This window comes from Panthera tigris, chromosome B3 (genome assembly GCF_018350195.1).
Source record: "Panthera tigris isolate Pti1 chromosome B3, P.tigris_Pti1_mat1.1, whole genome shotgun sequence".
Classification (NCBI taxonomy): domain Eukaryota; kingdom Metazoa; phylum Chordata; class Mammalia; order Carnivora; family Felidae; genus Panthera; species Panthera tigris.
This window is the reverse complement of record NC_056665.1, coordinates 62377504-62390314: the sequence shown is the minus strand read 5'-3', so window position 1 is coordinate 62390314 and position 12811 is coordinate 62377504. Positions and strand designations below refer to the sequence as shown.

General features: G+C 45.8%; 1 protein-coding gene and 1 pseudogene across 1 annotated transcript; one reads left to right on the top strand and one right to left on the bottom strand.

The window, feature by feature from the left end:
* The first annotated feature begins 406 nt into the window (after positions 1–406).
* KNSTRN (kinetochore localized astrin (SPAG5) binding protein) lies at positions 407–12339 on the top strand. Its single transcript, XM_042989154.1, has 10 exons — positions 407–715; positions 927–1021; positions 4148–4277; positions 5016–5063; positions 6463–6568; positions 6786–6879; positions 9652–9723; positions 9908–9969; positions 10748–10822; positions 11545–12339. Exons 1-10 carry the CDS (start codon positions 528–530, stop codon positions 11674–11676), a joined length of 1002 nt encoding a protein of 333 aa, XP_042845088.1. The 5' UTR covers positions 407–527; the 3' UTR covers positions 11677–12339.
* LOC122239240 lies at positions 8553–9492 on the bottom strand (annotated as a pseudogene).
* Positions 12340–12811: the final 472 nt, after the last annotated feature.

Genomic DNA, 12811 nt, shown 5'->3' with positions numbered 1-12811 from the left:
CCCTCCCCTATTCTCTAGGAGTAGCTCTGAATCTCTTCTTAAAATCTGGGCAAGTGTTGGGGTACCTGCCTGGTCCAGTTGGTAGAGAATATGGCTCTTGATCTCAGGGTCATGAGTTCAAGCCCCAGGTTGGGTGTAGAGCTTACTTTTTTTAAAAACGGGCCGGGAATCTCCATGTGTTATTAAAGTTAGGACTGAGGGCAAGTGCCTGAGGTATTTCTGTCCACAGATCCTCTTTAAACGTCACCTACCACTCACCACTCTCTGCCTATCCAAATGCTCTGCGCTGTCCCAATCAGCATTGCAATCTCCCTAACAATCATGGACCAAATAAAGAGAAGGATTGTGACATGGACTCTAAACGTGACCGCATTTGCGTCTCAAGCCAGGAATATGACGCCCACAGCTCATTGCTCCTTCCAGGCCCGCAGAGTGCACCACTTCCCTCCCCTGCCCAGACCTGGGGGCTCCAACACCCAAAGCCTAGGAGCCCAGGCTCCGGCCATTCTTTTGACCTGCCGTACAGCATGGCAGCCCCCAAAGGCGTGGCCCAGGGCACTGATAGACGTACAACATGGCCGCCTACAGGGAGCACACCGCACGCCCTCCCGCCCGGCCACCGGAAGTTTCCATTTGAAAGCCAGGCGGCAGACCGGGTTGCTGGTGCGGCAGTTACTGCGGAGCAGCTTTTGAACCAGAGCGACGAGGGCTGCGAGTAGGAGCTACAGGCGCCTGGGTTCGGTTGTCCCGGGGCGAGAGACGGGGCTGGATGTCGGAGGCGGGCGGGATGGACTGGGAATGGAGAATTTTCTTTCTCCCGACTTCTTACCCGGGCCCGGACAGGCCAGGTCGCCCTCTCCCGGGGCCTTCCACCTGCTTGGGCCCCCTGGCCCACCGCAGGCTAACATTCGATTCGCACCTTCCAGGGCCCAGCCTTGCCGCCTCGTTACGATGACCAGCGTGGTTAAGACAGTGTACACCCTGCAGCCCCCCGCTGTGCAGAGCAGCGGCCTGCCGGCAGGTGGGTATCAACGCCGCCCTGCGGACTCGCGGAGGTGGTCTAGCCTAGGAGTATGAGGGCTTAGATCGGTGGCCGGGAAAGGGGGAGGGCATTCCATTGGCTCTGACAACCTGCTAACTCCCCCGAAACCTGGCTAAATTGCTGATTGTTCCACAATTTATTTCCTCAAGCTAGGAATCCCTTGTTAAGCAATTGCTCGTTTTGTTTCCAGAGTTGGGCTATCTGGCTGGACCCGATTTGTTACCTGGGAGAAGAGAGGAGAGTCTGATTCTTAGAGGCCCCAGGGTTCACCCACGTCTAGTTCACATTTGTAACTGCACAGTGTCTCTTATGTAGTATGTTCTCAGTGTTTGTTGGGTAAAATGAGGGAGAGGGGCCAGGCCTAGCTGGAGTTTTCCACAACCTTGGGAGAAGAGAGGATTAAAAACAATTTTTGATTCCTTTGACATCCTGCTTTGTGTTACTGGGCTTGTGGTTGGAAGTCATCTCCTACAATCTGCAGTTGTCCAGTTGAGTAATCTGGAGAGCGTAGCATATAATAGACTTCAAACATCAGAACCTGTTGTGGGAGATTTTGAAACAGCTTTATTAAGACTCGTTTCCAGGAGACTGCCACTGGTGGGTGAGCAGTAACAGGATTGATCTGTGAGGTAAACAGGCTTGTCTCCAAAGGCTTAAAGGTTTTTGTTAGTCTCATGTGGCCTCAGAACACCTAAATGGTAACCTGGCTTCAGCAGGACTAGGAGTCTCTGGGGGAGCTGGAGCCTGGCCCCTTTACCCTGCCTTTCCCTTGGAGAACAGTGACCATCCTTGGGTGGAAAATGACGGGCTCTCCCCAGACAAGTTGGGAGTTTTCATCTCAGTTTTCTGTCCCTGTCCCAGCTTTATGATCATATATGACCAAAACAGTTTAACGTTTTAAGGCGATCTCCTAGGTTTTTTGTTTTGATTTTGGGCATCGACTCGTTTCTAAGTTTTAGTTTTCCAACTAGGTAACATACACATGTTAAAAATCCAAAGTTAGAAAACAATCTGCGGTGAAGAACGAGTCTCACTTCCTTGACACCAGCCACCCAGTTCCCCTCCTTAGCGTCTCTCATTTCAAGAAGACAGTCTTTGTTAAATCCTGCTAAATTTTTCCTACAATGCAGCCCTTAGGTTCTAGCAAGTACGGATTATTGGATCTGCTTCCAGTCAACGAAGAGTTGTTAATTTTGATCAATTTACTATTAAGACCCTTTCTCATGGGATATATTTGTTACCGTGTAGAACTTCATACCTGAAATAGGATGTTCCCCCAGGATTACCTTTTACTTCAGACAAAGACCTGGGGCACCTGGCTGGCTTACTTGGTAAAGCAAGTGACTCTTGAGCTCAGTTCTGAGTTCAAGCCCCACATTGGGCATGGAGCCTACTTTAAAAAATAAATAAAAACAAATAAATAAAAACATGCGTACTTCAGAGACTTCAAAAAGAACCTTTTTTTTTTCAACATATGAAGTTTATCGTCAAATTGGTTTCCATACAACACCCAGTGCTCATCCCAAAAGGTGCCCTCCTCAATACCCATCCTCCACCCTCCCCTCCCTCCCACCCCCCATCAGCCCTCAGTTTGTTCTCAGTTTTTAAGAGTCTCAAAAAGAACCATTTTAATCTTTGCTTTGTGGGCACGAGAATGGAATATAGGGTATAAGTGCCCAGTGAGTGTACCTATAAATGAAATCATTTGTCAGCCTGAGAAATCATATTTATTCCAAACTATTGTGCAGCTAAAGTCATCACAACAAAATCTGTGTCAAATACAGATACCAGTTTCCTAATGCCTGTGATCCAGTGCTTTGTACCTCGTTTCTTCAACTTGATTTGTTACAGCCCTTAATTTAGGTCAAGCTGAAGGAGCCATTTTACACTGAGCAAAGTGAAAGTTGGTTTAAATTAGAAAATCCGTGGGGGGAGAGGTGGAGAGGCAGCGTGTAACTCCAGAACATGTTACTTGAACTTGCTGTGGTCTATAAATGGTGAAAAGACTGTGTGGTGGAGGGCTGGCATAGGGACTAGGGGGAAATGCTCCTCTCTGGGGCAGAAGCGTGTCATGGCAGGGCCACTTCTCAGGTTATCTGGCAGTACCCTAGCAAGATTGGAACAGAATGTCAACTAGGGAACCTCTACACTTAATGAATAAACAAAAGGGCTGAAGTAAAGGCAATCATCATGAAAAGGGGAAAGAAGGGGCACCTGGGTGGCTCAGTGGGTTAAGCGCCCAACTTTCAGCTCAAGACATGATCTCACGATTCATGAGTTCGAGCCCCATGTCAGGCTCTGTGCTGTGTGCTGACAGCTCGGAGCCTGGAGTCTGCTTAGGATGCTGTGTCCCCCTCTCTCTCTGCCCCCTGCCCCCCTCTTGCACATGCTTGCTCACTCCCTCCCTCCCTCTCTCTCTCAACAATAAATAAACATTAAGAAGTTAAAAAAAAAAAAAGTGGCGGGCAGGGGAGAAGACTAGAGGAAATCATTCAGAAATGGTGTATGAAATATCATCAAGTGTGAAGTTCTGAAGTGTTCTATATGTTCTGCAAGCGGGTACCAAACCCCTGTTAATATGCTGGATACTCTCTAGGCGCTAGGGACACAAAGACATCTCAGAGTATTTAGGGAGACTGGTCAAAACAAGTGTGTGGCAGTTCAAAGAGAACCTCATAGCAGCTTGAGTGTAGCCTTGGGAGAGCAAACTGAATGCTTAGGAGCTTAACAAGGTGGTTCGATTCCACTGGAGATGGATGAAGGATTCAGCTGTGTTTTGCCCTGCTGACGGCCACACTGGCTCGCATTTGGCTCTTTGCTTGTATCAGCCTCCACTTTCACATCTGTGCCCTCTGGCCGTTCACTTTGCTGCACCATCAAGCTTTTGGCTGTCCTCAAACACATTGCACTGTCACATTCGAAGAGTTTTAGTTTCCATCCCCGATTATTCTCGAACTCTTATTCTTCTGAATTGATCTCCACGAGTTGTGGTTGGCCAGAATGAAAATCCAAGTGTCCGACGACCTGGAACAGAACTGTTTGTTATAGAGTCGCAGCTATTGGGTCATGGTGCTTGAGTCTTCACCCGCTTGCTTTCCTTTGCAGACACACAAACTCGAGCCCCTTCGAAGAGCCTCTTACCAGTGAAGTCCAAAGAAGTGGATGTTTCCAGGCTTCATTCAGGAGGTGCAGAGAACGATGTTACAAAAATCATCAAACCAAGACGAGAGAACGGGTGAGAGTCAGAGCATTGGTATCCAGTGAGAACCTCTTGCTAGAAATTACTCAGCATCAAGATTTAGAAAGTAGGGTTTTTGAGAGCACAGGGCAGCGGGAGTCAGTGACCCAAAGCAGTCGATCAGTTCTGAAGAGGCCCAGCAAGGGTTAAGATAAGAGGTACTCTTTCCTCTCTCACCACTTGCTCTGAGTGTGCAGACAGCAGTACTGTGGCCAAACACCAGCCCTAAGTGGTGGTCGGAGTGGGTGGGGCTGCTTGCTAGCCTAGGTTGCTGGTCTGAGCACAGTCCAGCCCAGGGAAGTGTGTGCCCCTCCCTCTTCTCAGTTCCCATAGAAGCAAGGTTGACATGAGATAATTACACCGTTTTGAGCAGCAGCAGGTCTGTCGGGTGGTCGAGGTGGTCAGGAGAGGAGCCCATTCCCTATTAATAGTCTGGGCTGAGACAAAAGTGCAAGGACCCTCAGAGCTTCTCAAGCGTCTGCTGTTTGCATTCTATGGAATCTCTGGTTCTTTCCTCAGAAAACCAAGCTCTTTGTTCTGCCTTGTTTACCACACATGTAACAATGCCACAAGTCTCTGATTTCTCTGTTGTTTCCTTTTTTAATTGAGGTATGTTAACACACATTATATTAGTTTCAGGTGTACAATATAATGATTAGGTATTTGTGTATGTTGCAAAATGATCACCACAATGAGACTAGTTAACATCCGGTTTCTTTGTTTTTGCTCCTCTAGGCAGGTGAAAGCTGCAGACACTGCCTTTAGGAGGAACATCAGAAAAAGGTGAGCATCGGGGTAAATGAAAGCTGGCCACTATTTTGGGGTGGTGGATCTCAGTCGCGTACCTCAGAATCGCTCATGGGTTCTTGTAATGTGTTATAGTCTGGGTGCCATCCCAGAAAGTTGAGTGGAACTTTCAGGGATGAAGCACAGCCAAGTTTGAGAACCACTGTCAGGGCAAGGATCAGTGATGCTACCATCTTGAGAACCAGACGAGCTTTCTGGGCTCCATGCCAGGACCACTGCTAATTGGAAATCAAACCCAGCTAGATAGCCCATCAATAGGAGCGTGAGCCTTCAGGATAGGAGGCACTGCATGTGGTTAGTGACTTTGAGATGGAGGTGATGGTGGTGGTGTTAGAATCCTGGGGAAGGATCCATCTCTCTGTTTGAGGCTAGCTTGGATGTTTTGCAGTCCTGAAGACAGAAATAGTGCAAGCTGGAAAGTTTGTAGAAATAGGTTCTGATTCCAAATCTAATTCCAGATAGGTTCTAATTCCAAATCTATAATAGATTTGGGTATGTCTTAAAAGTTCTGAAGATAGGAGCACATGGCCAGCTTAGTTAGTAGAACAATGCGACTCTTGATCTCAGGGTTTTGAGTTCGAGCCCCATGTTGGGTGTGGAGATTACTTAAAAATAAAATTTTTAGGGCACCTGGGTGGCTCAGTCGGCTGAGCATCCGACTCTTGATTTTGGCTGAAGTCATGATCCCAGGGTCATGGGATCAAGCCCCACGTTGGGCTCTGTGCTGACTGTAGAGCCTGCTCAGGATTCTGTCTGTCTCACCCTCTGCCCTTCTCCCCCGCTTGTGCTCTCTCTCTCTAAAAAGTACAGGGAAGCCTGGGTGGCTCAGTCAGTTGGGCGTGACTCTTGATTTTGGCTTAGGTAATGATCTCATGGTTCTGAGATCAAGCCCAATGTTGGGCTCCGTGCTGATGGCATGGAGCCTGCTTGGGATTCTCTGTCTCCTTCTCTCTGCCCCTCCCCCATGCTCTCTCTCTGTCTCTCTCAAAATAAATAACCAAAAAAAAAAAGTAAATAATAAAACCTTAAAAAATTTATGAAGATAAAGTACTATTCAAGAAGGACTCTGAGGGCATCAAAAAGAGAGGTTGATATTGATCATAATGGCTAATATTTATTAGGTATTTACTGTGTATCTGTAGCTGTGCTAAGAATTATTACATGTATTCTCTCTCCTTTTTCACAATAATGTTATGAGATGTGGGTATTACCCTAATTCTAGAAATGAGGAAACCAAGCCTCAGAGAGGTTATGTAGCTTACTGAAGGTCATAAACTATTAGATAATGAAGCCAAGATTCGAACTCCTGTTTGTGTGACCCTATAACCCATTTTAACCCCTCCACTGCTTCATACAAGCACAATTATCATTACAGCTACAAGCCACTGAGCAAGCAGAAATCAGAGGAAGAGCTCAAGGATAAGAACCAGCTCTTAGAGGCCGTCAACAAGCAGCTGCACCAGAAGTTGACTGAAACTCAGGTGAGAGACCCACCAGACCTCTGTCATCACTGCACTGGGGAATGCATGGAATCCCGAGAGACGGCCCATTGGGTGGGAGCAAGCTTGCAATGCCCAGGTGCCCAAGGGCAGAAGGGGAAGACACCGGGTGTGGGCTGTGGCTGTCCAAGAGTAAGGGCAGCAAAACCACCCCCACAGAGTGGAACAGGCCTCATCTGTCTGCATGGCACCCCGATAGGGAGAACTGAAGGACCTGACCCAAAAGGTGGAGCTGCTGGAGAAGTTTCAGGATAACTGTTTGGCAATTTTGGAGAGCAAGGGCCTCAACCCAGGTAAGAGACGGTACACAGTTGCCTTCAGAGGAGTCAGTGCACCTGCCGCCTCCTGGGCTGATTGTGGACTGGCTGTCAGGAGTCCGGCATGGCATCAGCTGGTCCATTTAGTGCAGGGGTTGCTTAGCAAAACCCTGAAGATTTGGAGGAGTTTTTCTTTCTTTTTTTAAAGATTTTTTTCTTTTTGTTTTTAAGTCATCTCTGCACCCAATGTGTGGCTTGAGCTTATAACCCAGACATCAAGAGTCATATCCTCTACCGACTGAGCCAGCCAGGCACCCCTGGAGAAGCTTTCCTTTGTTCCCTTGTGATGTTGACTTAAACCAACAGAATTTCAGATAGTTGTAGAGAGAGGATTATCTCTTATCTGAACACTTTGTGCCATTCATTTGATGCTAACAAGTATGATCTTGCAAATAGATCAGAAATATTTCATTTCTTTCTTTTTTTTAATTTAAAAACTTTTTTTTTACGTTTATTTATTTTTGAGAGAGAAACACACACACAGCGCAAGCAGGTGAGGGGCAGAGAGAGGGGGAGACCCAGAATCCAAATTAGGCTCTAGGCTCTGAGCTGTCAGCACAGAGCCCGACGTGGGCTTGAACTCACGAACATGAGAGATCATGACCTGAGCTGAAGTCGGATGCTAACCAGCTGAGCCACCCAGGTGCCCCACATTTCTTTCAAGGCAGATAGCAAACAGGGTAAATTTCCCAGGTGGGAAAAGATAGAGGTGACACTATTTCAAGAGTTCCTAAACCTGGCTGATCAGCAGAATCACAATAGTTAAATGTGACTTTTTTTTTTAATATTTGTTTATTTTTGAAAGAGAGAGAGAAAGACAGGCAGACAGCACATGAGTGGGGGAGGGGCAGAGAGAGAGGGAGACACAGAATCCCAAGCAAGAGCCAGGCTCCGAGCAGTCAGCACAGAGCCTGACGTGGGGCTCGAACTCAAGAACTGTGAGATCATGACCCGAGCTGAAGTTGGACACTTAACCCACTGAACCACCCGGATGCCCCTTAAATGTGATTTCTATTCTGACCCTGTCCCTAGAAAGCAGAGTCTGTAGCAAAGAGGGGCATAGAAAAAGGAATTGCTGAAAGACTGTACTCAGACTGAGTTGAGGAGCCTGAGAATACCAGGTAAAGGGGCCCAGGCTTCTTTGAATTCAGGGACACTGGCTTTGAATGCTGCTGATTAACCTGTGCATTTTAGTATATATTCTTTATAATCACCGTATATGTTTTTGTATAATTTTAATTTGCGATATATGTGCACTACTTTTACCAAAAATAATAATTTATTAAGCCTGAAAAGATTTTTTTTTTTTTTAAAAAGACACATTTATTCAGCATCGTGATCAGACTATTACATTTAGCAATCAACAGCATGGGTGCAAAAAAAAAATCTACATTAAAACCCTTTGTTGGAATGCTTTACACTTTCCACAGAACAAAAACTAAAATCACCTATGTTAAACAATTAGTCACAAATACAATCCTCGAGTTTTTGTCCATACACACGAGTATTGTCTAATAAATGTCTTCTTTGTAGCAGCTAGGCCCTGCCACCACTGTGCTTGGCTGAGTTCACAAATCTGTTGTAACCTGTAGCTTCCCTGTCACTTCTGTGGCTCTCCCCTCCTGCTAAGCTTTGTTTCCTGGCAGTAATTAAAACCTTCTGCCACTGCCATAGCTACTGCTGTTGCTGGAACCATCATAGCCACTTTGGTTTTGTGGTTTGGCAAAGTATTGGCCTCCACCACCGTAGGGGCCAGAGCTTCTGCCTCCAGAATTTGAAGACTGACTGTTGTAATTGCCAAAATCATTATAGCTTCCGCCACCTCCAAAGTTGCTTCCATCGATACCAAATCCGTTATAGCTATCCCCACTGCCACCATCCACCATCACCTCGACTGCCACCAAAGCCACCTCACCCACTGAAGTTTCCTCCACAGCCAAAGTTGTCATTCCCACCAAGAACACCTCCACGACCACCACCAAAGTTTCCAGAACCACTTCGACCTCTTTGGCTGGAGGAAGCACTAGCCATCTCTTACTTAGATGAAACTTTCCTTACTTTACAGTTGTGGCCATTCACAGTATGGTATTTTTTGAATGACGATCTTGTCTAGAGTCATGGTCATCAAATGTTACAAAAGCAAAGCCTCTCTCTTTTTGCCACTGCCTCGGTGAGTCATGATTTCAATCACTTCAGTTTTCCCGTACTGTTCAAAATAATCTCTTAGATGATGTTCTTCAGTGTCTTCTTTAATGCCACCGACAAAAATCTTTTCCACAGTTAAGTGGGGACCAGGTGTTTGAGAAGCTTCTCTCGAGACAGCCTCTTTGGTTCTACAGCTCTTCCATCCAACCTTGTGTGGCCTTGCAGTCATGGCTGCATCTGTCTCTTCCACAGTGGCCTACGTGACAAACCCAAAGCCTCTGGAGCGCTTGGTGTTTGGGTCTGTCATTGCCACACAGTCCGTGAGCATTCCCCATTGCTCAGAATGGCTCCTCAGACTCTCATCCATTGTCTCAAAGCTCAAACCTCTGATGAAAAGCTTCCGTGGCTTTTTAGGCTCTTTGGGATACTCTGACTTAGACATGACAGCGGTGTGGAGCTGGGAGCTGTGGACAGCGGAGCGGAGGGGAGACTTTAAGGATGCTTAAAGGCAGCATCCACAGGCAGAAAGCCGGAAAAGCTTTTAAAAATAGTTTTTTGTATTGTCAATGAAACAGAAAAATCCAACCTTTGCATTTTCTCTAGACAGATTTTCTGCTGAGCTGAAGAGAAAGCAGATTGAACTTTTGACCATATCCAAAACTAGAACAGAGGGAGGTAAAATAAAGCTCGGAGGGTGGGTGTAGGTGACCCTGCCAAGGTGAAAACTCAGGAGACAGTCAGGGACCAGACACTCAGAGAAGTTTCCCTCATGAGTATTCCTATACTTGTCCATGGAGGGGTTTTTATTTCTGTTTAAGGTGCAGTTCCCTAAGCAAGCTGACTCTGTTGTTTGTATCAGTTTTAGGCAGTGAGACCCTGGCGTCACGGCAAGAAGCCACCACAGATCACACGGACTCTATGGTGAGGGCATGGGTGTGAGTATGTGGGGGCCAAGGGACCACGGGTCTCTGCACAGCTAAGAAAGTCTCTGCCATGTGCCCAGCAAACCCCAGGAAGCAGCCTTTGTTTTCCATGATAGTGGAAGAGAGCCGTGGATATGTACTCGAAAAGCATATTTTACTTGGAAGGCAATTTTGTGCTTACAGATATGAGTGAGCCTGAGTTGAAAATATGCTACTTTGAGACACATAATAGGATGAACCTGTAGAGAGAACTTTCTGGTTTTTCTGTTCTCCACTTTACCAAATTTCTCCCCTTACCCATTTACTGAGAACTGTATGATGGAAAGGTGCAGCCTGAATTAAAATCGGCTTCTCTTTGGTTCTCTCCCAAAGTAGGAAGGTAGTTGTTCAGGGTTAAGTCTTTTGAGCTTCTCTGACTTCTTCACCAGGAAGATCAGTGGTCATATTAGAATAATAGAATACTCGAGATGGAAGCCTTCCTCCAGTCCCACAGGCTAGTAGTCACCTCTCCGGTGGCTACTGTGTTTGGACCACATTGGCTGTGTAACATAGAGCACCCGGAAGTGGGGTGATCTGTCCATCCTGTGGATTGAGTTCCTCCGGGGTGCCCACTAGAGAGCCTGCCACAAGTGGGGCACTCAATAGATGACTGAGCTAAGGGAAGGCTTGTTAGCAATCATCTAACCAACTTTCATTTTATATAAAGAGATTAGTTTATATAAAGCAAGTTTCACCTATCAATAAAGATTTGTTATCACACTGTACTTTCCTTTTAGTTGCTACTGGAAACTTTGCAAGATGAGCTGAAGCTTTTTAATGAAACAGCCAAAAAACAGATGGAGGAGCTACAGGTGAGAGACAGATGTCACCCCGAGTCAGGATTACCATTTCCTACCACAGTAGGTGGATCTGTGGAGGACTCTTTCTTATTTACCTATTTATTTATCTTTAACAAACCACTTTTTAATGATAATGGATTTACCGAAGAGTTACAAAGATAATACAGAGAATTCCATTCCCTTAATGTTAACACCATATATTATTGTAGTACATTTATCAACATTAAAAAACCAACATTGATGCGTTACTCTTAACTAAATCCTGAGACTTCATTTGTTTTCACCACTTTTTTTCAACCAATTTTCTCTTCTAACGACGCAGAAATGTTCACAGCTACAGGGCTTGAGGCAATGTGCAAACACTAGATGGCTCAAAGTTAGAGGTGGGCCTGTGCAAACTGTGCTCTGGAAACTTGGTATCTCAAGGAAACCTGGAATAGGAAACCCAGATTCTTGGGTCTGGACTTCTTTGGACTGGTTGGAAGAATCATGGGATAGTACACTGGAACCTAGAGGATTTCGTGGCCCCACTTTAGATATAGGAGAGAGACCATCCCTAAAATGAGCACAGATGTACAAATTTAAGGTAGAAAATACAATGTCTGTCAGTATTCTAATGGTCTTCCTCAATGGAAGAGAAGTATCATGTCCTGAGATGGTATTGTCTCCCATGTGAATCAAAGTTTTGTGGGTGTTTGTCTTGTTTGTTTCTTTTTGAATGTCTTTCCATGCAGGCCTTAAAAGTAAAGTTGAAGATGAAAGAAGAAGAGCGGGCCCGGTTCCTAGAGCAGCAGACATTATGTAACAGTCAAGTGCATGATTTTACAACAGCCCTTGAGGAAATGGAGCAGCTATTGGAAATGTGATGAAAAGCAGACCAGCTGGCTCCCTCTTGGGGTTAAACTCTCAGAGGAAGCCACTTAGGACATCTGCTTCTTGGCCATGACCTTCTAGGACTCACCATCCCCAGAATGAAAACAGTTTCTGCAGTAGGATTAAGGACAGTTGATGCCGGAATGGCGGTTCCTCCTTAAACAAGTGTTCCCAGCCTTTCAGATTGGTTGGCTCTCCTGAACCTCACATGTACGTAACTGAGGCCTACAAAGAGGGGGTGCCTGGAAGCTTGGATCAACCTTCTACGCAACAAAGCAGCAAGCCATTAGAATCAGACCAAATCAGTCATAGTCAGAGGATCCCAAAGGTAACATTCAGATGTGTAGGAAGAAAGCCTTAATTGTACAGAGGAGCACAGATGCTCCACAGGAGACATCACTGAGAAGCCATGCTAGACTTTCTAACTTGGAACACATTCTGTCTCATCCCGGTTGGGCTCTATACCTCATTGTAAATCATTGAACTTGAAGTTACTTAAGATGGCTTAATAAATGGGGGTGAAGGTATAGATAGCAATAACACCTACCTGAAACCGTACACCTTGGAGCTTTTAATCTAAATCACTTCCGTTTTTGGGGTTTGGTTTTGGTGATTTTTACGAAGTGCTACTTTTAAAATAAATATTTCTATAACTGTCCGGACTACACACTGAGAAATGGAAATAGCCTTTTAATTTAAGTATGTCCACTGAACACTCTTGAGCTAATCTAGTTAACACAGTCAAGACACTGATTTAACCCAGAATATTTTTCTTCTACTTAAGTGCCTTGTGGCTAGCCCTGCCGTCTTCCAGGAGCAGTAGCCTTCTGAGGGTGTGCCCTTTTAGAGCAGTGGGTGCCAGACTCCATCCACCAGGCATGTGTCACTAGCTGCCTGTGTCTTCCCTATATTCTTAAGCACGGTCACGGACTGCTGTTTGCACAGCCAGTCCTGGACCTGGCCCCGTGGATCCTTAGTCAGCTGAAGTCCGTGGCAGGCTTCCCTGCTGGCTTACTAAAGGCACAGCTATTTTCATTTCTTAGTTGATCGAGGCAGACTTTGGCTTTGACTGTCTTCCTTTTTTTTTTTTTTTTTAATGTGTATTTACTTTTCTTTAATGTTAATTTC

Excerpts from the sequence above, each read along its gene's own strand:
- KNSTRN (XM_042989154.1), top strand. The coding sequence starts at position 528 with ATGGCAGCCCCCAAAGGCGTGGCCCAGGGCACTGATAGACGTACAACA. Across the intron at positions 716-926 it reads CAGAGCGACGAGGGCTGCGA|GGCCCAGCCTTGCCGCCTCG; the intron begins GTAGGAGCTACA and ends CGCACCTTCCAG. Across the intron at positions 6,880-9,651 it reads GAGCAAGGGCCTCAACCCAG|ACAGATTTTCTGCTGAGCTG; the intron begins GTAAGAGACGGT and ends CATTTTCTCTAG.